The sequence below is a fragment of the Gossypium arboreum genome, chromosome 6 (assembly GCF_025698485.1).
Source record: "Gossypium arboreum isolate Shixiya-1 chromosome 6, ASM2569848v2, whole genome shotgun sequence".
NCBI classification, from domain to species: domain Eukaryota; kingdom Viridiplantae; phylum Streptophyta; class Magnoliopsida; order Malvales; family Malvaceae; genus Gossypium; species Gossypium arboreum.
This window is the reverse complement of record NC_069075.1, coordinates 17,328,363-17,356,143: the sequence shown is the minus strand read 5'-3', so window position 1 is coordinate 17,356,143 and position 27,781 is coordinate 17,328,363. Positions and strand designations below refer to the sequence as shown.

The window sequence follows — 27,781 nt, the reverse complement described above, 5'->3', positions numbered from 1 at the left end:
ATTAGGTTATTATTTTCTGATAAACCCTAATTTTACTAAAAACAAAGGTAAATACCATCTTTTCCGCTGTTAGGTAATTAAATAAAACTTGAGGTTAATTAAAACAAGTACTCAACTAAGTTTTCAAAACAAAATTAAAACAAACGTTTCAGAAAGGACTATTTTTCAAAAAAAAAAAACTCTGAAAGCTTATCGGGTCGCTTCGGTGGCTAATATAATCTCTCAAGTTTCGGCCTAATGTCTAGGTTGGGTTGGGAGGTTACATATATTCAATCATGTAGCATCTAAGAAAAATTACCGATAAAAAATAGAGATTATTAGCAATAAGTAAGTTAGAATTATATATATTTAAAAATAATTATATTTTATTTTAAAATTATTACTTAAAAATTTTAGTGTAAACAAAGTTTTTCTATTTTTAAAATAGAATTATTACTTGAACTGAACTTTAACCATAAAATATAAAAAAATTGTAATAATTATAATTTACAATTATTAGTTAAAATTAATTATAATTTAATTTTAACATTATTATAAAAATGGTTTTTATTTAAAAATTTGTGTTAATTTTATTTATGCAAATAAATTTATTAATTGAATAAAACTCTAAGCATCTTTATTGTCAATTAATAGTATTAGAGTTATATACCATTAAAACTTAATTGTAACTTTATAGATAGCATTAAATAGTTAGGTATATACAATCCTTTAGCATTTAAGAAAAAGTTCTGGTAAAAACTAGAAATTGTTAACAATAATAAATTAAAATTATATAAAAAGAGTTGAGCATTAAAACAATGGTTATTGAAAAGGCAATATCGAATCATGTTCAAATAACAATAACAATCAAGGAGATAGAATATTATTTTTACAATTTCATTTGTAAATTGTTTATACCCTTTGAAGCAAGCCATATTAAAATTTTTTTTATTTACCCATTATTTATTTGGTGTAGGTGTAAATCATTTTGTGAATTTGTTTTGAAAGAAATTCAAATTTTAAAATCTATTTTAATGATTATTATTAAATGTGAAATATCTTTTGTATTAATTCCAAATTTGTATATTATTTTAATAATTTATATATTAATTTAATTTTTATTTTCATTATTTATAAAATATTATTTTATTCTCTCAATTAATTTTTCAAAAAGTAATTGATATTTAAATAAATTAAACTTATTTAATTAGTACAAATATATTAAACTAATGAATTAAAATGTATAAAATCACATGCAACGTACTTGACATAAAAATTAGATATTTTAAAAGGCTAATGACTTTGATATTTTTTTGGGATAAATTTTAAAATTATACTAAACTTTAATTTGTCGCGAAATTTGATACATGACTTTGATTTGGTGTAATTGTATACATAAAATTTTGATTGTGGTTTAAATGTATTCATAAAACATTGATTTTGATTTAATTATACATATTTAAAGAAATAAATTGGTCAATTTATTTATATTGTCGAAACCATTTTTTTGAAAAATGGGAATCGACTTTTTAAAACGAAAGTTTGGAGTCACCACCGATCCTTTTTGATGAGGTGTGATTGGGTCACTTCAAAACGTGGTCGTTTTTCAATAAACAGATTGATTTATCAAAACCACGATTTTGGTCTGCAAAAATTGGAAAAATGGGCTTGGGAGTCGATTACGTGCGATGAAGGGTTATCACCCTCGTCACGCCCAAATTTGGTACCTAATTAATTATTCAGTGTCTTAATGTCGAAAATTGAAAATTTGGCAAGAGTTTAAAATACGATCCCTCTTAGTGTTACTGTTTTTTTAAAGTATTTGGATGAATTAAAACGTATGTCAATGACCGTTTCATCTCAAGGTAAAATGTCATATCTAGTACGTTAGGACACAACAACTCGACCCTCGAGTATGAGTTTGCCTTCCATTTCATTTAAAACTCATGTATTTAAATTTTAAAAAGGATATTCAAATATTTAGATCAAACGGAAAATCGGAACCCAGTACGTTAGGGCACGACTACTCGAATTTCTAAATACGGAATATTGCCTTCCATTTCATTTAAAACTCATGTATTTTAATTTAAAAGAATAGTCGGTTACTTAGATCAAATGAAAAATCGAAACCCAGTACGTTAGGACACGATTTCTCTTTACTTGAAAAATCTAGACAAAGATAATAATAAATAAAATAATACAGAGATAAAAATGGAATAACAAAGAAAATTCAAATGAAAATTTAATTTAAATCGAGTTGGCAAATAAACACATGTACAACAAAATATTGAATGAAATAGTTTAAAAATAAGACGGATAATAAAAATAATAGTAATAATAAAAAATATAATGGTAATAATATTAAAAAAGTAAATATAATGATGATAATAGTGTTAAAAATAATAATAATAAAAACAAACAACATATTAATGATAATAGAAAATAATGATGATAATAATGGAAGTAATGAAAATAATAATAATAGAAACAATAGTAATAAAAGTAATAATAAAATAGAAAATAACAATGATACATTAATAATAATAATATATGTGCTAATAATAATAACAATATAAAAAAGAGAAAATAATACTATATTAATAAAAATAATAATAGTAGGTTAATAATAATAGTAATAAAAGGTAAAATAATAATAAAATAATAAAACACTATTATGTTACTACTAATAATAAAAAACAGTAATAATAATAATAATAATAATAATAACAACAATAATATTAAAATAACATTCTCTCCTCCCTTCTAAATCCGCCATTGGTCCAAATTTGCTCGATCATTTGGACCTCCACGCGCATTGTCGGTATCACCGTACATCAATGGCTAGACCTAAAAAAAAAAAATCTTTTTTTCGGCAATTTCAAAATGGGTAAACTTCTTCCCATTTATTTTTACTTTCGTATGTAAAAAAACAAAATAAAATTGAAAGATAAAATATAATAAACAAAGAACTTAAAACGAGAACAGATGAAAAAAACACCTCTTTTGCTTTGATTTTTTATTAATCTCGTGTATTTTTTGCATTGAAAGTCTTTATTCGAATCTCTCTCTTTTTTTCTCAAAAAAAACGAACCCCCTTTACAATAGTTTTGAATGACTTTTATAGCTAAATTTTACAATTGATTGCCTCTTTTTTTTTTTTAAGGCAAATGAGGTGATAGAGTTAGTGGGGTGATTTAGTGGTTAGTTTAGTGGGGTATAATGGTTGGTTTAGTGGGGTGTTAATTGGACTGTTAATTTATTTGGTGCTTTAGACTCTGCTTGTTGAATTCGGATAAAATTTGAGCTCTACATATGTATTAAATAAATATAATAACTTGTGTATGTAATATGTTAATGTAAAACAGATACATAATAATTTTTAAAAATTGAATCAAACAGAATTTTGTATATAAAATAAGAGAGAATCAAAGTTTAAGTTAAAAGCATCATTGAACCTTGGGGGATTAAGCTAATAACTTTGACGGAGAGTGACACTAAACAGACAAAGTTTGTCGATGAAATGATTTTACCCTTCAACTTAAAAAAAGAACTTATTTTTGTCCATAAATTTAAGTTTTTTAGTTGAATTATATAAAATGAATGTTCTTTTAATTTTGTTAACATTACATACAAATAGATAACATATCAGTATTTAATTAATATTTAAAAATAAAAATAATAAAATTTATTTTAAAAATTAAAATTAATTAAAATAAAAATATAATTTTAATATTTTAAAATTTAAAATATTAATTAAATACCAATATGATATTTACATGACAATAATAAAAAATATAAATTGAATGATTAATAAAAAATATAAATTGAATGATTAAAAGAGGTGAAAATTTATACTCAGAGCTAAAATAATTATTTTTTGTAAAGTTTGGAGGATAAAAAAAAATCATTATGCCAATTCGTCAAAACTCGTGATTTCTTATATCAGTATCGTTCTAGATTTCATTTTTGTGCTCAGAAGAAACCGAAATTTATCGGAATAACACTCGAACAGCAGATCACCATATGTTTCTCAGACCAGAATATGTAGCAAAATAGATATCAACAAAACAGAGCAGACTGAAACCTGAATTTTGCTTGGAAACTTGTATATGATCTTAAGAAAACATCAAAATTGCTGCAAAAGATAGCTTTTTCAAGGAAGAAAAATGAATTGCAGAGATACTCCAACAAGCCAAACATTACCGGGCTAAAAATCCCCAACAAAAGTACACTCAAGTTCCTTCTCTTCTCTTGTTCATTCGCTCAAATCCGTTTATTTGGGTATGCTTTTTCAGTTCTCACATCCGCTTTCATTCTGAAAGTTTTATGCTCGGTCTTTTTTTTTTCGGTCCGTATGGATTGATTTGAGACTCAAATGGCAAAAGAAATTCTCTCTTTGATAGACTTTGATCAAAACCAGGACCGTATTTATAATTTTTATGAAACAAAATTGCAGACGAACATGACTGCAATTCACTGTTTTCTGGAGTAATCATTTTGAGGTTTTCAATTGATTTTTGTGTTGGAAAAAGAATAAGTTAATTTCATCTTACCGTAAGTGAGTCTCGAGTCAAATAAATTTAATTGATTAGACTTATAAGAGTCTAAAAAAAATGTTAATAATGGAAAAAAATATTAATAATAGAAACCTTTCGCCTCTCCCCTAAAAATGTTAATAATGGATGATGGTATATATAGGGTATAGTAGATAGAGAGCCAAAACAATCATGGAATCGGTAGGAAGAGGAGCAATGTGGTTCATCGCATTCCGTCGTTGAGGGGGAGAGGCAGCAAATAAATGACCCTTCAAAGTCTCCTCCGTTCCTGATGCACATTCCTCTTTAAATATAGTCAAACCTCCAAAACTTCTAACTTAAGTACAATCTCTTTCAATGTCATTTTTGTCCTTCCATAACCCAAAAAAAACATTGCTCAATTTTTTTTTTTAAATTTTATTTTATACATGCAGCATAGTGTCAATTCATAAAGGAGAGAGCTTTCTCTACCACAGGATATCGGGGCAAAATAATGCTGTCAACAACTTTAAAAAAAATATATATTTTGATTGGACTGTGAGATTAGATATATATAGTATGCCCAAATTATTTTTTTTATGGGAAACAATGCATAGGCTTTTTCAGGTGTTGTTTTTGATACAAACTTGCAAAATAGAAAAAATGGGGTTCTGTTTTTGATCTTGCAAACGATAGGCTCATTATCAAGGTCAAGAATTTCAACATTCTATTGGTTTCTTGACGCAGAATCTCACTCTGGGTTTGTGGTGGCTTTCTCTTTCACTTGGATTTCACCTGCTTTTCGTTTGCGTGGGTGGCAAGAATCGATTGGCTGGTTGCTTCATTCTTCAAGAGGTTGATCATCGTTTGTTTGATGATGCGTTGTTGATTGGTAATCCAAGGTAAAAGGGTTGAATAGCGTAAAAATCTGTTTGTATATATCTGTGGGGAGGGGGAAAAAATTTGATTGATTGATTATCGTTGGGTTGTTTTAATGACAAAATGATATTTGGTTGAACATTGGGTTTTGTTTAAATTCCGCCTGTGAGTTATTGATGAAAGATGGATGTGTACTGGTTCGTGAAAAGGGGTGTGCTTTGATCTTATTTTGTAGTAACTGAGGATCAGCCTTATAATTTTACCCTTTATATTAAGGTCTGGTTTTCTTGCAATTTGTGATTTGGTTGGACAAATTGAAGATAGAAGAATTTTGACAAAAAAATTATTTCAGTTTAGGAGAAATACCGAGAAGATTGATTTGGATAAGGGTTTAATTAAGGTGGAAGCAGTTTCTTGTTTCTATCGTACCATATAGTCTTCATTGTTGGATTGAGATGAAGTGAGAATTACTTAGATAGGTGGATTAGTGTCAATTATTCGTTGGTCGGATTGTGTCTTCAGGCTATGTAGGTTATGGTTTGTTACGGGTGCCAAATGAACATAGCATAATGAATGAGGGCAGTCGGATCATTGGTAGATGGATGATGGATGCTCCTAACAACATATTTTCTGAGCTAGTTAGTTTACTAAAGTCGTGGCTCCCTTGGCAATCAGAGGCTGCTAATGTATCACGGGATTTTTGGATGCCCGATCATAGCTGCAGAGTATGCTATGACTGTGATGCCCAATTCACATTATTTAACCGTAGACACCATTGTCGACTCTGTGGCCGAGTTTTCTGTGCCAAGTGTACAGCAAACTCAATTCCTGCTCCATCTTATGACCCACGGATCCCCCTCGAAGAGCAGGAGATGATGCGGGTATGCGATTATTGTTTCAAGCAATGGAGGCTGGGGATATATACCAATGATGGTCAAGTGTGGGTGCCTGACCAGGATCTTTGTTCCTCAATGTTGGCCACCAGTATTACCAGCTCAGTGGCATTTCGAGCCAGACGATTCCAACATTTGCATCGGAGGTCTATTCCCAGCCCTCGTTCAGCAATGAGGCAAGGCATGTGCAGGCCTAGCCAGAAAACACCCAAGTTTAGCGATGATCTTATTATGGATGCAGAAGATCCATCTTCCAGCCAATATGAGTTTTCATGGAGCAGGTCAGATGTTCTTGCACCTAAGTGCATTTTTCTTAAAATTTTTAAAGTTTTGTCTACCGGCCAAGCGTAACTAATTTCTTTATATTTTGCCTTGGGCCGTAGGGTATCTGTATGTACATATATATATATATATATTTGTCCATTTCTATTAGCGTTATTGTCATTTTTTTCATTAATATATTTTACCTAGTTCTGCCTATTGAATAGATCTCTAGAAAACAGAAAAAGGAATGAAAAAGGAAGTAGCCATTGAAACCAATTGGAAGATTTGGAGAGATTCTATTCTTAATACTTTAAACGTTGCTTGCTATTCTTTCAGCATTGGAATTGATGATGAGGACGATGACTACAGTTTAGATATGGCCGGTTCTGATACAATGCATTTCTCTGAAGATAATGGCTACTATACGCCTCTTAGTTCTGATGAGATGAGCAATAATGATGGAGGAAATATTGACTCAAGAAGTTCTGAGGGAATATTGACTCAAAAGGTTTGGATTGATGATGAGGATGATGAGTACTGCTTATATCTGTCTGATTCTGAGACATCGCATTTCTCTGAAGATGATGGCTACTATACTCCTATTGACTTTGATGACATTAGCAATGATGATGAGTCACAGAAAGTTTATCCTGATAGAGAAAATATCGACTCAAAAAGTTTAAGCACTTCTCCTGTCAACCGTGTTCCTTCACCAGATGTGGAAGGAATATCACAGCTTGTGCAGAAAGATGAACACGATGGTGATGAACATGAAGCATCACCTACTTTATATGCTGCTGAGCCTGTAGATTTTGAAAATGGACTTCTTTGGCTCCCTCCTGAACCAGAAGATGAAGAAGATGAGAGGGAAGCTGCTATGTTTGAAGAAGAGGATGACGGTGAAGGTGCAAGTGAGTGGGAGTATTGGCGCAAGTCAAGCAGTTTCGGAAGTGGGGAATCTCGCTCTAGGGATAGTAGGTCAAATGAGGAGCAGAAGAAAGTAACAAAGAATATTGTTGATGGGCATTTTAGGGCTTTGATTGCTCAGCTTTTACAGGTCGAGAACCTTCCTTTGGGTGATGAATTTAGTAAAGATAGCTGGTTGGAGATCATCACCGCTCTTTCTTGGGAGGCTGCTTCACTTTTGAAGCCATACACAAGCAAAGGGGGAGAGATGGACCCAGCTGGATATGTTAAAGTGAAATGCATAGCTTCTGGGCTTCGCAATGAGAGGTAAACGTTACATCAGATAATAAATGTTTGTGTGGTACCATCCTTTATGCCATTTTGTTCTTGTGAATGTAGATATCTGAATTAGATAAAATCACTGAGATGACCACTATGATTGCTTTGTAAAACAGATAACCCTGTATTGTCTGCATCAACCCTTTTCTTTAAGGTTTCAGCATATTAATATAGTGCATACCGGCTTAAGTTTGGCTGCTGAGTAGCAGGTTCCTAATTTAATAACTCATGTGAATCTAACAAGTTTATGCTAGGATTTTCTTAATATGATTCTTAATAATATCAATTCAACTCTTCATTTTACCTGGTCTATGATGAATAAGATATGAATCAATCTGCAATCTTATCTGAGTAAATAGCTATAGATACTGTTAAAGCATGTGCCAAAAAAAAAAAAAAAATTGTTGACTTGAATTGTTCTTCTCCATTTGTCCACATTGACATTTGGTGCAGCAACTTGAGAAAGTCATTGATTTCCGATTGAAAAGCAAAAGAATTAGATTATTATGTCAGGAGTGACATGCCAATGAGATGGAGATTCCTCTCTTTTAAACTCCAAAATCTCACAGTTTGCTACTGCCTAAAGATTGCAAGATCTGCTACCTCCCTTCAATTCTTTCTACTGTCTCATTCTACAAGTAAATTGCAGGTTTTCATGATAGTACTTTCTGACATTAAACTATCGGTTGCACTAATTTGCTGCATCATACATTCTAATTGAAGTATAATACTGCACTGGTTATGAACCTTTTATAATTTATTTCATTTTATTTACTATTTCTGATTTTCCTATGGTTCTTATAGTATGGTTATCAAGGGAGTTGTTTGCAAGAAAAATGTTGCTCATCGAAGAATGAATTCAATAGTAGAGAAACCTCGGTTGATGATCCTTGGTGGAGCTCTTGAATACCAGCGGGTCTCTAACCTATTGTCAAGTTTTGATACTTTGTTGCTACAGGTGTTTCATGTTTTATGTGTTCCTTTCTATTTTGCTTCATTGATTTTTACTTCCATGATTTTTTTTTTCTAAATTCTACTTTTTGTGGTTCTTTTACTGGTTTGACATCTTTAACCAGGAAATGGATCATTTGAAGATGGCTGTAGCGAAGATACATGCACATAAACCTAATATCCTTCTAGTAGAGAAATCAGTCTCTCGATTTGCCCAGGAATATCTTCTGGAGAAAAACATATCACTTGTTCTCAATATCAAGAGGCCATTATTAGAACGCATTGCACGCTGCACTGGCGCTCAAATAGTCCCTTCCATTGACCATCTCTTTTCTCAGAAGCTGGGCTACTGTGAAAAATTTCATGTTGAGAGGTTCAGGGAAGATCTTGGCTCTGCTAGGCAAGGAGGGAAGAAATTGGCCAAGACATTAATGTATTTTGAAGGCTGCCCTAAGCCATTAGGTTGCACTGTAAGTTTTTTAAACTAACCAAAAAAAAGAGACAATTGATACAGATAATATTCATGTTGACCCCAGTGTGGATTTATATGAAATTTATTGCTATGATGGATCATTTCATTAGTCTAACTGAGTGTATATATATATATGTTTGCTTCAGATACTGCTTAGGGGTGCAAATGGAGATGAATTGAAGAAAGCCAAGAATGTAATCCAATATGGAATTTTTGCAGCTTATCACTTGGCTTTGGAGACATCATTTCTTGCCGATGAAGGAGCCTCTCTGCCAGAATTCCCCAACTCTCCAATGACTGTGGCACTTCCGGATAAACCATCAACCTTGGCAAGGTCAATATCGACAGTTCCTGGTTTTACTACCCCTGCCAATGTAAAGCCCCAGGGACCTCAACATTGTAGTGGACCACAAAGAGCTAACAGTGTTCCATCGGCAATCATCAGTCGCAATATTCAGAAGATAGAAGAAACTCCAGCATCTTGTTTGAGTAAAGGTACAAGCTTGTGGTCTGTACAACCCACTGTGAAAAAGTCAACTGCCCTTTTATCAACTACTTCTGAGAAAATTTCAGATGCATTTTCCAAGAAAAGTGAAATGGGTACCAAAGAATCCTCAATGAGGGAAATTATGGTGGAAAAAAGTAAGCCAGCTTTCATGAATAATGGTGTCCAGCCGTTAGAATCTTTGGCACACATTAACTCGGAGAATAATAGCACAGTGGTTGAACTTCAGTCAGGTGGTTCAAAGGCAACATCTGTGCAACAAGATGATAAAAACCATAATAACCAATCTGAAGTGTCAAAACCTTTAAATGAAGCATTTCCTTCTGCACCTTCTGATAATCAGAGCATTTTGGTATCTTTATCATCTCGATGTGTGCGGAAAGGGACTGTCTGCGAAAGATCCCATCTCTTTCGGATCAAATACTATGGCAGTTTTGATAAACCTTTGGGTCGATTCTTGCGGGATCATTTGTTCGATCAGGTATACTTTCTCTTCCTTACATTTATGTATTTCTTTGTTCAGATGCAGTAATTCTCTCTAAACTAAGGAGACTGATGATTCTTTTCAGAGTTTTCGATGCAATTCATGTGACTTGCCTTCAGAAGCACATGTTCACTGTTATACTCATAGACAAGGAACACTCACCATTTCTGTTAAGAAACTCCCTGAATTTTTCTTGCCTGGTGAAAAAGAGGGCAAGATCTGGATGTGGCATAGATGCTTGCAATGTCCTAGGACCAATGGTTCTCCTCCGGCGACTCTCAGAAGAGTGATGTCTGATGCTGCTTGGGGCTTATCATTTGGGAAGTTTTTGGAGCTTAGTTTCTCAAACCATGCAGCTGCGAGCAGGGTTGCTAGCTGTGGCCATTCTTTACATAGAGATTGTCTTCGTTTCTATGGGTAATCTTCTTTCCCTATTGTTTTTAGATTATTAACCGAATATCATGTGTGAGTACAAATAGTTGTCCTCAACAAGAATGTGCTAGTGTGCACGGATTGTGAGGCACAAATCCTAAGTCCGTGACACTAGAACATGGTTTTGTGCAGGACATTGATCCTTATGATTGTAGTTCACCTCAAAGTGTCATTAATCTCTGTTTTTCTTTTTGGCCATACAAACTCCTTGGTCATGATATTAGTGATCTTAGGGACTTTTTGGTTGTTCTAGTGAACTGATTACAATTTGATATATTATAATTGAATGATTTAGATCATGATCTGCCTAGTGAAATATCAGGAATTGTTAGCCAGAAAAACTTCGTACATCATATCATTTCTCTCACTGTTTAAACACATGTAGATTTGGGAGAATGGTGGCTTGCTTTCGGTATGCAACAATTGATGTTCATTCTGTCTACCTTCCACCTTCAAAACTTGAATTTGACTATGAAAATCAAGATTGGATACAGAAAGAAACAGATAAGGTGTAATGATAATAGTTTTAGTTTTATGAAGTAGCCAATTTGGATCTTTCTGCATTTGAGTAATCTATTTTTATCTTATTGTTATAAACAGGTGGATAACCAGGCGGAGATTCTGTTTTCTGAAGTACTAAAGTCCCTAAGGCAAATTGCTGAAAAACAAATGGGCTTGGGGCCACTTGATAGTAACACGGAAACATCTGAGTCAAGACATCAATTTGCTGAATTAGAAGGAATATTACAAAAGGAGAAGCTGGAGTTTGAGGTGAGACCTCCTATGGTGTTGTACTTTTCACATACTTGAGTTGAATTTTATGTCTAGGCCTAATTGTCAGTGGATTTTATGTCTGTTTCACCTTGGTTTAGGAATCATTGCAAAAGTCTTTGAAAAGGGAAGGGAGAAAAGGGCAACCTGTTATTGACATTCTTGAAGTTAATCGGTTGCGTCGGCAGTTACTTTTCCAATCTTATATGTGGGACCAACGCCTGGTTTTTGCAGCCAAATTAGAAAATTACAGCACCCAGAACAGTTGCAATAATTCAATTTCAGGACATGAGGAGAAACCTCCCACTGAAATTGAGAGGATCAAGGACATGGATATGTTGAAAGATGGAAAAGGCTCTGAATGCAGTGACTCTACTTTGGTGGATGCAAAGCTCAATACGGACTATGATCAAGGAAAAGTAAATGGAAACACAAATCAGTCGGATGCAGTCCATCAAGAACCAGGCATGAACAGAAATTCAAATTGTGAAAATGAAGACTACAATAATCTTTCTGTTAGCCAAAGCATGTTTGATCAATATGACAATGATAAGCCTAAGGCAAATGTGCGCAGGGCCTTGTCAGAAGGCCAGTTTCCTGTGATAGAAAATTTGTCGGATACCCTTGATGCTGCTTGGACTGGCGAAATTCGGCGAGGACCTGTATTATCTAAGAAAAATTCATTTTCACTTCCTGATTTTTGTGCTGTAGATTTGCAAGGCGATTATGAAGAAAAGATTGTGCCAAAGGTTGTTCGTTCTGCTTCTCCTGCATTGTTCAGTATAGGTTCTGAAAATATGGAAGACTTTGTAAGCTGGTTAAAAATGCCTTTCTTAAGTTTCTACCGTTCATACAACAAAGACTTTCTAGGAAGTGCTTCAAAGCTTGATACATTCAGTGCATATGATCGGTTCAATGTTTCATCGTTTAGAGAGTTGGAACTGCAAGATGGGGCTAGGCTGCTTCTGCCGGTGGGTATTAATGACACTGTTATTCCAGTTTATGATGACGAGCTCACAAGTATGATATCTTATGCTCTAGTATCGCCTGAATACCATTCCCAGCTAAGTGATGATGGGGATAGACCTAAAGACCAGGGGGATTCAACAGCCTCAGTACCCCTTTCTGATTCAGTGAATTTTCAGTTGAGCCATTCTGTTGATGATCTGGCCTTAGATCCTCATAGAAGTTTTAGTTCAGCAGATGGCCTTCTTAGAACTCGCAGCTCCCTGATTATTGACCCCCTCTCTCGTACGAAGTCTTTGCATGTCCGGGTGTCATTTGGAGATGATGGGTCAGATAAAGTGAAATATGTGGTGACTTGTTACTATGCAAAGTGGTTTGAAACATTAAGGAAAATATGTTGCCCATCAGAGATGGATTTTGTAAGGTCTCTGAGTCGCTGTAAAAAGTGGGGAGCTCAGGGTGGCAAGAGCAATGCTTTCTTTGCAAAGACCTTGGACGATCGGTTTATTGTTAAACAAGTCACAAAGACAGAGTTGGAATCATTTCTAAAGTTTGCACCTGAATATTTCAAGTACTTGTCTGAAGCAATTAGATCTAGAAGTCCAACATCCCTGGCGAAGATTCTCGGTATTTATCAGGTGCTTGTTTCTAGGGTTTAATATGCTCTAATGCTATATATCATAATCTCTAATCTAAAAGACAAATGGTCAGTTATGATGATCATTAAAGAAGCTGGAGCTATCCCAAACTGACGTGTTTTCCATTAACTAAGTGCTCAAAAAATAAGGTTGTTTTGCATAAAAAAGGTATAAGCCTGCATGGTGAAGCTTTCATGTTTATAATTTTTTTCTGGGTGATTGATGCTAACTGCTGATACTTTTGAATGAAAACGATCTGAGGGGACTTAGAAAGGGCAGAGAACCTTTGCTTTTTCATGCTTTTAGGAATGAGATGGTGCAAACAGTGTTCATTTATTTATAATATTTATTTATTTCTTATTGTTGATGTCCCCCCCCCCCCCCCTTCTCTCTTTCTTGGAAGGTTACGACAAAGCAACCTAAAGGTGGGAAAGAATCAAGGATAGATGTATTGGTTATGGAGAATCTTCTGTTTAGGAGAAGTGTCACACGGCTCTATGATCTCAAAGGATCTTCTAGATCTCGTTATAATCCTGATTCTAGTGGAAGCAACAAGGTTCTGCTAGATCAGAACTTGCTCGAACAAATGCCGACCTCCCCGATTTTTGTGGGTAATAAAGCGAAGCGTTTGTTGGAAAGAGCAGTATGGAATGACACTGCTTTCCTTGCAGTAAGTTTTAAATCGTTGCTTGGAGTTTACATGACATGCATTTGCAAACTTATGTTAACTAGACCACACATTATCCAATTTTGCTCATTTCTTTTGTTATTTCCCTCCCTGCAGGCAAACGACGTGATGGATTACTCATTACTGGTTGGAGTGGATGAGGAGAAGCATGAGTTAGTTCTGGGAACCATTGATTTCTTGAGGCAGTATACCTGGGACAAGCATCTTGAAACTTGGGTAAAGGCTTCAGGCATCCTTGGTGGGCCAAAGAATGCATCACCCACAGTAATTTCACCTGAACAATACAAGAAAAGGTTCAGGAAAGCAATGTCAACTTATTTTCTAATGATCCCAGATCAGTGGTCTCCTCCTTCCGTTCCAAGCAAATCTCAGTCAGATACAGGTGAAGAGACGGGCCAACGTGGGACCTCAGCTAAGTGATTCTCATTCAACATTCAAATTTATAATTTGGAAGTTGAACTCTACCATTATTTTTTCCCTTGTTCATTTGATTCTTTCCATATTTTGAAGTCTTTTTGAAGAGCAATTTTTCTTTTACACCAAAAGAGATCCATAAAAATGTTTTTGTTAGTCGATGCCAAACAAGGCTATCTAAAGCCATTGGAATTTCTGTCAAAGATCTGATAGTTCTAGATCTCTGCAGGAAATTTTTGTACAAAATATTATATTATTTGATTTAGCATTCTATCATGTAGTGTATTTTTGTCCGCCAATTTTTTTTTCATGTATCACAATGAAATAGAAGAATTCCCAAAGTCTTTCCTATGTTCATTATTTGTTTGCTCATCCTTAATTCAGAATTGATTTGCTATTTAGTGTTCCTAGCATTCATTTTTTGCAATTTGGTTTGCAACTGCTAAACACATATATCAATTGAAAAATAACAACAAATCTAAAGGGGTTATTAGCTTTGATCATCAATATGCAAAATCAAAGTGATTACAAGAGAGAGATCTTGTAGCTATCTATATACAATCTCTAATACTTGAAGTGTCTTTCTTGTAGAAACAATTATTTAATGAAATCTGTGGAATCTAGTAAGAGCCAAAGCTTTCTACTAGTGCACCTATTAAATTCGTACCACTAGGAGTCATCTTTCACGATGATAACACCTTTATTAGCATTGCCGAACCCGTCACCATTAACAATTTGGAGCCATCTATGTCGGAGAATATCAAGGATCTCAGCATCTCTGGTTTCAGAACATTGCCAAAAAGCTTCAACTTGGAGTACAGAGTTCACAGGAATTCGAATGTGGCTTAACAAGGAATCTGAGACTGAGTTCTTACCTCAGATGATAGGACTTCCCCGGAATCTGTCGAGGAAAACGAGGGCCTTCGTCGTACCCTTCACAAACTATTTCTCCATTTTCATCTCTATAGCAGATTACACCCTCGGACTGATCCTCGAAAACCTGTTAGAAGATGAAGCAGACATCAAACATTCATGATGGATAAGTAATCTAGATGAACAAGGAACATGGAATACAAGATACTGACCGTGTTCTTGGAGAATGATCTCATCTGAAATGTGGAAGATTTCTTTCCAGGATCATGATTGTGTTTAAGCATAAAGATGTCGTCGGCATGTTTGATAACTGGATTTGATGTTCTAACAGGAACACGAAAAGGAACAGAGCATGTTACAGACATTGATCTCATGCTACCCGGAAGGAGGGGAATAAAAGGAAGAGCAGACATGACTGAGTTTATGTTAACAATATTTATAAAGTATTGCAAAGAGAAATTTTATTATAACATCAAAATGAATATTATTTTTTAATTGTTGGGTGGTAAATGTCTTGTCATGGTTCTACAACCAGAAGTTTAAACAGGTAAGTAGGTCCCATGTTGCTTATCTTCAACTTGTTGCTGCTGGTGCGAGAGCCTGAGTCAACTTTGTTGTTGATTCTGCATCGTTTTTTCCATACTATTTGATGGTCGGTACATATTATCAGTTTCTTAATTCCCTTTACTGAAATTGCAAGTTTGTTTGCATCAAATTTAATGACTTATTTTTTTTCCATGTAAAAGAATATGAAACGATATTTAAAACTTAAACTTTTCAGTATGATTACTCAATATTTATCAAAATTTCAATCCACCTGTTACTATATATACTTTTTTATGTCGACTGAACTCCAATGATAAGGTTTCAGCTTTTCCTACGTGTATAATAATCCAACCATATCCATGCTGGATTTTTATTTTAATATTGCATTTTAATAATTTTTAAATTAAGGTTATTTTTATAATATGTTTTTTAGGATTATTTCAACATCAAATTCTTCAGAAAAATCTAAAGTTTCATCATTTGATGATTATGACATGATCCTATAATGACCTCGACATCTATTGCTGTGGTGTCATATTAACTTTTTAGCTAAATGTTCAAATAAATGCCTAGCTTTTTAGGGTCGTTCATTTAAGGGTTAAAACTTTTAAAATGTGCAAATACATACCTAATCTTTTTGAATTTATTCATATTAGGGCTTATACCTCACTTGTGTATTGATACAAGATCGTAAAGTAGTGGCATATGCATCTAGGCTGCTAAAACCGCATGAAAGAAATTACCCGGTACACGATCTTGAATTAGCAGCTATTTTTTTTGCATTAAAAATATGGTGGCATTATCTTTTTGGTGAAAAATGTCACATCTTTACGGATCACAAAAGTCTAAAGTATTTAATGACACAGAAAGAACTGAATTTGAGACAACGTAGATGGTTGAAATTATTGAAAGATTATGATCTCGTTATTGATTACCATCCGAGGAAAGCTAATGTAGTGGCAGATGCCTTGAGCTGGAAATCCTTGTTTGCCTTACGGGCATTGAACACCCAGTTGTCTTTATCTAACGATGGTTCACTCATAGCTGAGTTAAAATTTAGACCGACGTTTATGCAACAGATCTCTGAATCTCAAAAAAATAATGGTAAGTTGCAAGCGAAACGGATACAAAGTAAGTCGACTCCTGACTCAGAATTTCAGATCGAGACCGAGGGTTGTTTATTATTCATAGACAGAGTATGTGTATCGAAAAGTTCAGAACTGATACAGAAGATTTTGAATAAAGCTCATAATGGTAACATGTCTATACATCCTGGTAGTAATAAAATGTATAATGATTTGAAAAAGATATACTAGTGGCCGGGAATGAAACAGGATATTTTTGAATTTGTATCGAAGTGTTTGATATGTCAACAAGTGAAGGCTGAACACCAAGTACCTTCGGGATTATTGCAGCCAATTACAATACCAGAATGAAAATGGGAAAGAGTTACTATGGATTTTGTAACGGGATTACCTTTATCACCGAAAAAGAAAGATGCTGTCTGGGTAACTGTTGATTGTAACGAGGTCGGCACACTTTATCTCGGTACGTATGGATTTTTCATTGGACCGATTGGATGAATTATATGTCTATGAGATTGTCAGATTGCATGGAGTGCCTGTCTCTATTATTTCGGATAGAGATCCTCAGTTTACATCTCGATTTTGGAGTAAGTTGCACTTTGGGATCTCGTTTACACTTTAGTACTGCATTCCATCCTCAAACAGATGGACAATTTGAACGTGTGATACAGATTTTAGAAGACATGCTTCGGTGTTCTATACTTGAATTTGGAGGTAACTAGGAAAAATACTTGCCTTTGATTGAATTTGCTTACAATAACAGTTATCAGTCCAGTATTAGAATGGTTCTGTATGAGGCTCTATATGGTCATAAATGTAGAACCCCATTGTATTGGACAGAGTTAAGTGAGAAAAAATATACACAGAGTTGACTTGATCCGGGAAATTGAAGAAAAGTTGAAGATAATTAGAGACAGTTTGAAAGCGTCCTCGGATCGTAAAAAGTCTTATGCCGATTTAAAGTGGAAAGAGATAGAATTCAGGTTGGTGATAAACTATTCTGAAAGTGTCACCTTGGAATAAAGTTCTCCGATTCGACCGTAAAGGAAAACTAACTCCATAGTTTATCGGGCCATATGAGATCATTGAAAGAATTGAGCCTGTTGCATATCGGTTAGCATTACCACCGGAGCTTGATAAAATTCATAATGTGTTTCATGTATCCATGCTACGATGGTATCGATCGGATCCGTCACACGTTATTACTCCAACAGAAGTTGAGATTCAGCCTGATATGACTTACAATGAGGAACCGATTAAGATACTAGCTTATGAGATGAAAGAGCTGAGAAATAAAAAAGTGGCCTTGGTAAAAGTCCTTTGGAAACGACATGGACAAGAGGAAACTACCTGGGAGCCTGAGGATACCATGAGGAAGCAATACCCTAACCTCTTTTCCGATAAGAATTTTCTAGGACAAAAATTTCTAAGGGGTAGATTTGTAACAACCCAATTTCAGTGAGGTCGGAATAGTAGTTTTGGAACCACAAATCCGAGTTAAAAATAAAAATTATTTTATTTATTTTATGGTTGGCATCTTGATAGTAAGGTCACATGAAAATTTTGATACGAAAATTTTATCAATTGTGTGGTTAATTAGCTATAGCTATAGAATTCAAAACTTAAGGCCCTTATATGGTAATAGACAATTGAAGGGTAGTTAGTAGATATTTTAATGACTCATCCATGGAAAAATTAGAAAAGGCAAGGGCCTAAATTAGAAATCACTAAAAGTAAAAGATGGTAATTAAATAAAAAGAAATAATCATCTAATTTTATATCATCTTCCCCAAAATTTCCATAGAAACCCTAGGAGAAAGGAAGAAAACTTACCACGCTTGAAAAGGTATGAAATCAAGTCCTGTTTTTAATGATTTTTATATTTTTAAAATCGAAATAGTCTAATATCTCTATTTAGGGAATTAATTTGAAAAGTTATCAAGGTATGAAATTTGGGTCATGGATGAATATGCTGAAAATTAGAAATTTATGATAGAAAATGAAAGTTTGTTCATAGATAAACAACTTTTACAAAGTAATTTTTGATGAAAACTTGATTTAGGGACTAAAATGAAAATAGTAAAAAACCCATAAAAAATTTTGAAATTTGTGAACAATGTGTGCTGTAAATGTTGTTTATAAATTTCTGCTAGGCTTGGAAAGAGGGTTAAATTTCATGAATTTCATTTTCCAAGCCTAGGGACAAAATCAGAATTTTTGAAAAGGATAGGGGAAAAATGGTAATTTTGCCTAGGATGCAATAGAATGCAAATGTATATGCAATGTGATAGATTAATAGTAAAATTTATCCATATAGATCTAGAAAGACCAACTACGAAACTAGATCGAGGAAAGCAAAAGGTTTCGGATTAGTTGAATTTAAAAAACAAACAATTTTCAAGGTAAGTTCGTGTAACTTAACTATGTATGTTAAATGCTTGAATTTAATTGTATGAATGTGTTGATGTGATTGAGATAACATACATTATAAAATAATCATAAATTGTGAAATGTGGATGAATTGCCATGTTTTGGTTGAACGTTGAAATTCGATGGATTAAGTTGATATGCTTGAACGAGAATAATATTCCACATGTTGTAAAAAGGATTTAGCCTGGACGGGTAATCCTGATATAAGCCACTCAAGCCTATGCTATAGATTGGATTTAGCCCGGATGAGCAATCGAAATTAAGCTCTTTAGAGTATATGCTCTAAAAAGGATTTAGCCTGGACTGTTAATCCTATAACATAACATGTGGCTCGAGAGTGTGCTTGTTAAGTTTGTACCCAAAGGGGTGCTTTTGAGTATACTAACCGAAAGCTCACCTGCATTTCAATAGTTCAACAGAAAAAGAAATCTTAAAACAAGGAAAGGTGAGAAATTTATGGAACTGTAATGTGATGAGTTCATCTAAATTTACTTAATATTCATATGAGATTATGTTACTAACTTGTTTGAATAAGTGTTTGTGTTTAGGTAACTTACCCAAAATTGATGGAATATATATTTATGTGTGCTTGTGTTATCAAATGAGACTGGTAAGTTTATTTTCTATTATACGAACTTACTAAGCATAAAATGCTTACGCCGTTTATTTTTTCCTGTCTTATAGTGCTCAAAGTTCGCTAAGGTTGGAAGCCGGTTATCACAGTTATCACACTATTCACTATCTCATTTTGGTATAAATAGAAATCTCATTTTGGTATAATGGCATGTATAAGCTTAATTGGCCGATCATGGCTTGATGATGATGTTTGTAATCTAGCCATTGGGTGGCTAGTAATGGTTATTTGATATACTTGTAATGTTATGCTATGCTAGCTTTATATATATTAAGTGGTTATTTTTTGCAAGTCTAACATATGGATTAAACCAGGTTAAAATTTTAACATGTATGTATGTAGTGGTATGCCTTGTAAATGATAAAATTTGCTTGAGATGGATGCTTGAAGTGATTGGATTGTATTGGGTATGTCTTAGTGCAGAACATGGTAAATTTGGGTGACAAATGAGGCTTGGAAAAGGCTTATTTTTGTCTACATGGGCAGGCACACGGGCGTGTTTCTTGGCCGTGTGTGATACACGGCCAGTCCCATCGGCATGTGGTCCGATCGTGTGTCCCCTGCATCTTAAAAATGAGAAACAAAATGCCCATAATTGAGCATACAGGCAGAGACACGGGCGTGTGTCTCAGCCGTGTGGTTGACATGGCCTTGAACATGGGCATGTGAAAACTGCACCCAAATTTTGAAAATAAAAATTCGCCACATAGCCTAGCACACGGGCATTTGACTTGGCCGTGTGACTTCAATTTTTTCATGCTTTAAAAGTTAGAGAGTCATACGGGTTAGGGACACGGGCGTGTGTAGTACACGGCCTAACCACATGGGCATGTTCATAGACCACGTGGGTGTGTGAGCCTTGCAACTAGGAAAAATTTTAGAATTTCGTGAAAAATTCTCTGAGTTCCCGATTTAGTCCCAATTTGACTCTAACACTTGTTTTGGGCCACGAGGGTTCATATGTGGGACAATATGTATGATCTCGAAAAATGAATTGTAATTTATGTAAATTAATTAAAAAATGTTCTGAATGTTCCGGTAATACTCCGAAACCCTATTCTGATGACGGATACTGTTTAGGGGTGTTACAATTGCCTTGTCACCTACTCATTCCATTTATACTTGGCTTTAGTACGAACATTGGTCTCTCTTTTTCTTTTTATGTGGTTGTCTGGGGCACAGTGAGGGTTCTGATCTTGTTCAAATTGTTTATGGTAAGAAGGAGATACCGTTTGAGTAGGATCTTTCCATTAAGGGAATACCTCGACAGGCATGGGTTGCTACAAGTGTTGGCTGAAGAAGGAGGGGGATACATTGTTAGTTCGTGACAGTATTAAAGTAGTTGTTCTGGATGAACCAATTGACAGGATATCATCCAAGGGTTTTTCATAAGAGTGCGGGCTCATGATCTGGTTGGTGTTGCACTTAGGATTAATTTCGATGGTAGTAGTGAGGAAGTGTGGGACACATATGATGCTGGAAATCCCCATAACCCTACTTTGGTGAAAGATTGTCCTCTAGTGATTGGAGGAGTAAAAAATCAGCCGCTCACATCTTTGTTCTCTCTTGTTTCTACCGCGTCGAATTTGGATAGGACTTTTACTGAGTTTCTCATGCTTAGTTTTTTTTTTTTTACTTATCAGCTACCCTTGAAGGGTAGGGAAGTTGACTGCAATGAAGATCCTTAGTTGGATGTTCGAGGGTTGGGGATCCCTTTGGCTATGCGTTGCCTTCAGCAAGTGCTGAGAGAGACAAATCCCCTTGTAGCTTATTTCATGGAAACAAAGTTACAGAGTTGCGTATAGAGAAACTACAGAAGAGTTGGGGGTATGTTCATGGTGTGGACATGGGTAGTGATGGCTCTAGGGGTGGTTTGTTAACTTGCTATCAAATGCAATAGTCAAATTGGGTCAATTCCACACTTAAGGAGTTTATTTCCTAAAAAAATTAGGATTTTAGTAATTAGGCATTAGGATTAAAAGTTAATAAAAAAGTATTTTTGACACATTTTGTAGGTGTTGTGACCGAATAGGCCGACATGGGCTTTAGGTTGTGTTAATTGGTTTAATTGAGTGTGTAGGATGAGGATATAAAAACCCAATTAACGTGGAAGCAAGGGTCGAGTGATGCACAAGCTTCCTAAGATGTCAAAGCACAGAACAAAGTAGACAAGGCTATATTTGGGTATTGTGTTGCGCCATGCAAGGGGTGTGGTGCGATACAAGGCTAACGTGCAGCCCAAGTATTTCAGGGATATTTTCTCCCCCACAATCAAACTTATATGTAGACCTAGGACATGCCGAGGACCTTATTTGGGCTGCCAAAACTTTTATAAATATGAAGGGTTGAATGTAATCAAGTCATCCTAGACGCCTTCAACAACCCTCGTAGTTTATAATTAGTTTTAGTTTATTTGCTTTTTGACTTTTTAAATACTTTCTTGTTTTTCTTCTTGAATCAAATTTGATTTAAGGACTTGTTTATTTAAGTAAAGTATTCAATTTATATTTTTCTTTGCATTTATTTTATTTGGTTATTCTAATCAAGAGATTTGCTACTCCGTTTCCCATTTGATATTTAATCCACGATTATTCAAATTTCTTTTCATATTTGAATTGGTCGTGTTTCTCACATGGTTTATACAATTGAGGTTGATATTATAAATAACATGAGTGGCTCAATCCCTTAGGGGAGATTAACGAGTGGATGAGGATGTGATTAATAGAGGATTCCGGGTTTCCCAAGAGGGATTAGTTGGTATAAATTATGTGTTCTTAAATTGTTAGGCTTGACAACCTTAATAATTTATCATAGGCTAGACGAGGTCGGAAGATGATTCGAATCAAGTAAATCATAATTTATCTTGGTTGAGAAAGTGAGGTTGGGATATAAGCGAGTATCAACCAATTGATTAGTTAATTAGAGGTTGGGAGGTAATAATTAGTTAATCGGTTACTAATCCATCTCAAAACCCTAATCCAAAGTTAGTTACAAACCTTAAAGCAAGTTAATCGTCCTAATTGGTTTATTGATTTAGTTCATTTCTTTATTTCTCGTTATTTATTTAGTTATGTTATTTATTTATTTTTATTCCTTTTAATCTATTTTATGGTTAATCATAATATAGGAAATAATTACTACTACTTGTTATTGTAAAAGTATTTTCATTATTTATTCCATCCTCCATTGGGTACAATCCTCGAAATACTTCCAATATTTTGTTGTACAACTAAATTATAATTTGACCCGTGAACTTACAGGCACTGTCATCCTTAATTCTTATATTTTTGGTGTTATATTTATTCCATAAACGATAACTCGTTTATAGGCGGTCATCTGTCTCTGTGTTGGAAATAGGGGTGTTTGGTTTCTCTTATTTCTTTCTCCTTGAATTGCATTGATGTCTTGATTGAGGATGATTCAGATGGTAATAGGTGGCAGTTCACGGGTTTTTACGACATCCTTGAAGAGGCTCATGTTGGCAGTCTTGAGATTTATTATGTTGACTTTTTGATAGAGACCCTAGTCCAAGGCTTGTTATAGGGGATTTCAATGAAATTGTTTTTTCTCATAAGAAGTAGGGTGGCCATCTTTGTGGTGAATGAGGGATGGTGGCTTTTTGTTTTGTCCTTGCTAATTGTAGTCTCTCAGATTTGTGTTTTCTAGGTTATTGGTATACATGGGAGCGCAGTCAGTTTTCTCACACTAATATTAGGGAACATTTGGATTGGGGTTTGGCTACTTTGGTCTGGCATGACATGTTTCTGAATCCACTGTTTTACATCGTGTGCATTCTATTTCTAATTATCCTGTGCATTGTTTCAGGTTTGAGGCGGTATGGGTGCTTGAGGACTCATATGAGGCGAAAGTTTATTGTCTTTAGACTGACTTGGAGGGTGACATCCTCCAACTGTTGGATCTGGTACCCTAAATGTAGTATTTTCGTCTAAGTACACTTGTAATTTTTTTTGAATAGATTGGTTAATAAAATTATTCTTAAATTACATTAATACTTTGTATATTGTCCTCACAAGGTTTTTTCACGCAAAAAAAAAAATGGGAGCAAATTTTGCTCATTGGTTATCTAATGTTTAACTAATACTAAGCGGTATTACGTGGTCGGATCATAAAACGAAAAGACAACTTGTATTAGTAGACTGACCGCGTTCACACGTGTGCATAAAACAAATGATTTTATAAAAAAATTTAAAGCGCGGTTTTACTACAAGCGTATAGGTTAGTTGTAATATTTGTAGAGTTACAATGGAACACTAGAGTATTCTAAGGATCGAACCCAAAGGAGATGGTGATTGAGTGATAGATAACATACACTATAGAGTTTAAGTGACTATTGATATGATTTTATAGTACAGTGAATCATAACAAGAAATTTTTGCAAGAAAATAAATATGCTAATCTAGGGACCAAATTGTAAAGAGTGCAAACTAAGAGGTTAACTAATAAATGGCTAACGATGGTTGGTTGATTTTGATGTGGTTCGCCAGTCCTCGAACGAGGGACTTTAATTTCTTAAATTACTAAGTGGCTCTATTTTATCTCTCGATCTCAATTTTACCAACTTAGATGAATTAATTCGACTTATCTCTCGATCTCACCGGTTAATCCGGGACTAATGAATTGGTGCACAACAAAATTACCTCTCGGTCTCACTTGTCTAGATATTCCCTTTGATGTGTAAATTCCTAGGCTTTTAGGTCTATTCGATTTAGTCCAATTTATTACGATTTAGTCCATTGTCCAAAAAATCAACTTACACACATCTCTATCAACCAACTCCCTTTAAGGTTTATCTACTCATGCTGAAAATAAAGATAATGGACATGGAAATGAAAAGCAAGAAACCATCAAAGTAAAGCTTAAGAAAAATATAAAATTTTGGATTTTTATGCAAGAAAACTTAAACAACATGAAACTAAAAACATTCAACCAAAAAATATAAAATAATAAATATAAAAGGAACAAACTTTAGATGATTCAAAGTAAAAGAACCTGAAATACATTAAACTAAGGCTAGAAATGTCTTACAACCAAGGTATAGGGATTGAAAGTGCAAATAAACCTAAGTTACAGTGATAGCTAACTTAACTAATACTAAGAACAATAAGTAAGTACAGAAAAATAAACTCTAAAACTAAGAAAGAAGAAGAGAATAATAACCCTAGAAAAGTTGGGAAAAAAACTAAGAGAAAACCTAGAGACACTAAAGCTAAAAACTAAACTAATGTGTGTCTCTCTCTTTCTCAGCCAAAACTGGTTGTTTTAGGCTGAATGCTGGTAAAATTTTGTTGCCAAAATTGCCCCTACATGGACCTTGGATGATTGGTGGATCGAGTGGACAAAGACTACCTTTTTTATCCAATTTTTTCCCTTCACGATGTCAATGTCACGATACTTAGAAGAGGATATCGCGATACCCCAGTCAGTATCAAACTTGGAGGTCTTCTTTGGGGGTGGATATCGTGATACCATTGAAGGGTGGTCTCCAATTTTCAAGCCTGTTGGAGGTATCACAATTCCAAGGTATGGATATCATGATACCTTTTCCTTTAGTGCCATTTTCACTCATTTTCGACCTCCAACACACCTCTACACCACTAAACCACACGTTAGGCCCCCAATGGCACTATTGGCCAAATTGGGTCACAAAATAAGTAAAAATGAGACATTTACACTTACTAACTTAAAATCTAAAAATTAAAAAAAAAACTATGAAAAAGATGGTACTTTGATCGAGAATAAGCTTCTTAATTATATCGGGAAAGTCTAATTTGCCATATAAAATTATGGCAGATCAAACTCTCCTACACTTAACTCATTTCTTATCCTCAAGCAAACACACCAAACATGTAAAAGCAAAGACGACTCTTGTACTAAATTAGACAATTAAGTCCATAATGGTAAAACATCAAACTCGTACGATAACTACCTCACATGCAACTTAAGAGCGATATCTAGCTAACTTGTTTATTCCTAATGCAAAAATAATTAGTTCACTAAGTTAAAATGTCAATAGATATAGAGGCAATGGAAATGAACATATGTACAAGTGTTATCCATCAAAATAAATTATGTGGACTGCTAATAGATATTCCAAAAGATTTGGTCATATTGTTCAAACAAATGCAAGCTATTTACAAATTATTGTGTTGGTGACTTATTCGGGTTCCAAAGGTCTTCTAGTCTTATAAAGTTCTGAGGCTTAGGATGGTTCGAAATTCAAACAATAGATACTCAAAACGGGTTCAAGCACTAGAAACGGTTAAGCACATGACATTGTTCCCTACTCATCCCTAATTTATTTACAAGCTTACCTTCTAAATTCTCTTCTCTCACCTACCTTATTTCACCCAATTTATTTGCAAGGTCTTTGCTTGTTTTCAACATCCAACACATCCCTACACCACTCAACTACACATTATCCCCCCAATGACACTATTGGCCAAATTGGATCACAAAATGAGTAAAAATGATACATTTACACTTATTAACTTAAAATCTAAAAATTACAAAAAACTATGAAAAAGACACTATTTTGCTTGAGAATAAGCTCCTTAAGTATACCAGGAAAGCCTAATTTGTCATATCAAATTATGGTAGATCATAGATGAATCTAAATATGTCTTTAGTCTAATCGGAAATGAGCAAACTGATTGAAAGACTAATATGTTGTCTATCAAGTCCAATTGAGGAAATGTCTTGTCTTAGGCATCAGAGCGGATGACTCATAGAAGATAGAGACTTTGATGTGACTAACTAGACTGACAGTACATCAGACTGGACCTATGTAAAATAGATCCTGAATTTGTTTATGAATTTATTCACTTATGGTGTTTATAATGTGGCATACCTAAATCCTGAGTGAATGATGAACTATGTATGTGTGACTCGTACACTTTAATGTAAGTAAAAGCACAAGTTCGAATAGATAAGAAACTGAAAGCTGATGCATTGGGTGTACGACTTTTGCAGTATGTAGCTTCATTCATAATAGTGGAATTTATAACTCGAGACATGGGTAAATGATATCTTCTCATTGGCATTACATGGTTGATGAAAAGTACACATGACCACGATTCTTTCGTTTTTGTGATGAATGACTTAATTACTATTTGATAGTGATTGAATTTTCATGAAGAAAGATGTAATGGTTACCATGAGATAAAATAGGATCATATTGGGAGAACATATTTTATCCCAAAAAGATCAAGGATATCCTATGAGGGTAACACACTTATGAGAAGGTCATTGGACGAGCATTAAGTAGTTGCTTTGTAATGGTATGTCGTTGAGGAGAAATGGAAAACACTCAAGAATGGTTATGGTTTTTTTTGAAATGGAAAAATGGAATCATTTGAAAATGAATGTAGGTTTCCAAAAATGAAAATAGACATGAAATGAAAATGATTCATTTGCAATTCTATATGGATTACTTAAAAATGATCGGAAGAATGAGTTTTTTTTTTGAGCTGTTTTGAAGCTCGAAATGAAAATAAACCATTCAGTCACAATGAACATGTTGAGTTATGAAATTTTAAACATATTTTCTCAAAATTTTATCATTGGTAAAATCGTCAAAAAATTTACTGGGGGTAAAATTGTCAAAATTTTATCGGGGGTAAAATAGGGATAAGAAAATTGTTTAATATACAAAATTAAAGTTTATTTTTGGAAATAGAAAAATTGCATCTGGTTGGATCACATTACAAAGTACTAGATGAAAAAAGAAGGCCCAAGAAGTACTCGTAATTGGACCCGATGTGAGAGAGGTCCAAAACCTCTCATATAACATGAAAGGGGCAACAACCCTAGTAGAAGGACTAGGGTGTGCTGTCTAGCCCACTCTTACTCTAAGTCGGAAGTTGTTTTTCTATTTGAAATAAACCACTACAACTCAACAAGGGTTCTACCTTCTCTTCCTATAAATAGATGGCACTGGTACAACTCTTTACATAACTTGAAAAGATTGTTACTCTGCCGAAAAATAGAGAGAATTTATTCTCAACTATCAAATATATTTTTCCAGAATAATAATTCTATCGGTTTCTATTAAGAAAAGAGAATTTTCGTTTTCAATCCACATAAAAGAGAGAACTTTTT

General features: G+C 34.2%; 2 protein-coding genes across 2 annotated transcripts; one reads left to right on the top strand and one right to left on the bottom strand.

The window, feature by feature from the left end:
* The first annotated feature begins 4,633 nt into the window (after positions 1-4,633).
* Positions 4,634-14,496, top strand: LOC108472807 (1-phosphatidylinositol-3-phosphate 5-kinase FAB1B-like). Its single transcript, XM_053030055.1, has 11 exons — positions 4,634-6,546; positions 6,866-7,762; positions 8,579-8,732; positions 8,851-9,195; positions 9,344-10,183; positions 10,272-10,603; positions 11,004-11,127; positions 11,219-11,389; positions 11,491-12,993; positions 13,397-13,663; positions 13,778-14,496. The coding sequence occupies exons 1-11, from the start codon at positions 5,942-5,944 to the stop codon at positions 14,099-14,101; spliced, it is 5,562 nt and encodes a 1,853-aa protein (XP_052886015.1). The 5' UTR covers positions 4,634-5,941; the 3' UTR covers positions 14,102-14,496.
* Positions 14,497-14,562: 66 nt separating this feature from the next.
* Positions 14,563-15,433, bottom strand: LOC108473178 (uncharacterized). Its single transcript, XM_017774717.2, has 3 exons — positions 15,181-15,433; positions 14,971-15,095; positions 14,563-14,873 (listed from the first exon to the last, which is right to left on the bottom strand). The coding sequence occupies exons 1-3, from the start codon at positions 15,379-15,381 to the stop codon at positions 14,765-14,767; spliced, it is 435 nt and encodes a 144-aa protein (XP_017630206.1). The 5' UTR covers positions 15,382-15,433; the 3' UTR covers positions 14,563-14,764.
* Positions 15,434-27,781: the final 12,348 nt, after the last annotated feature.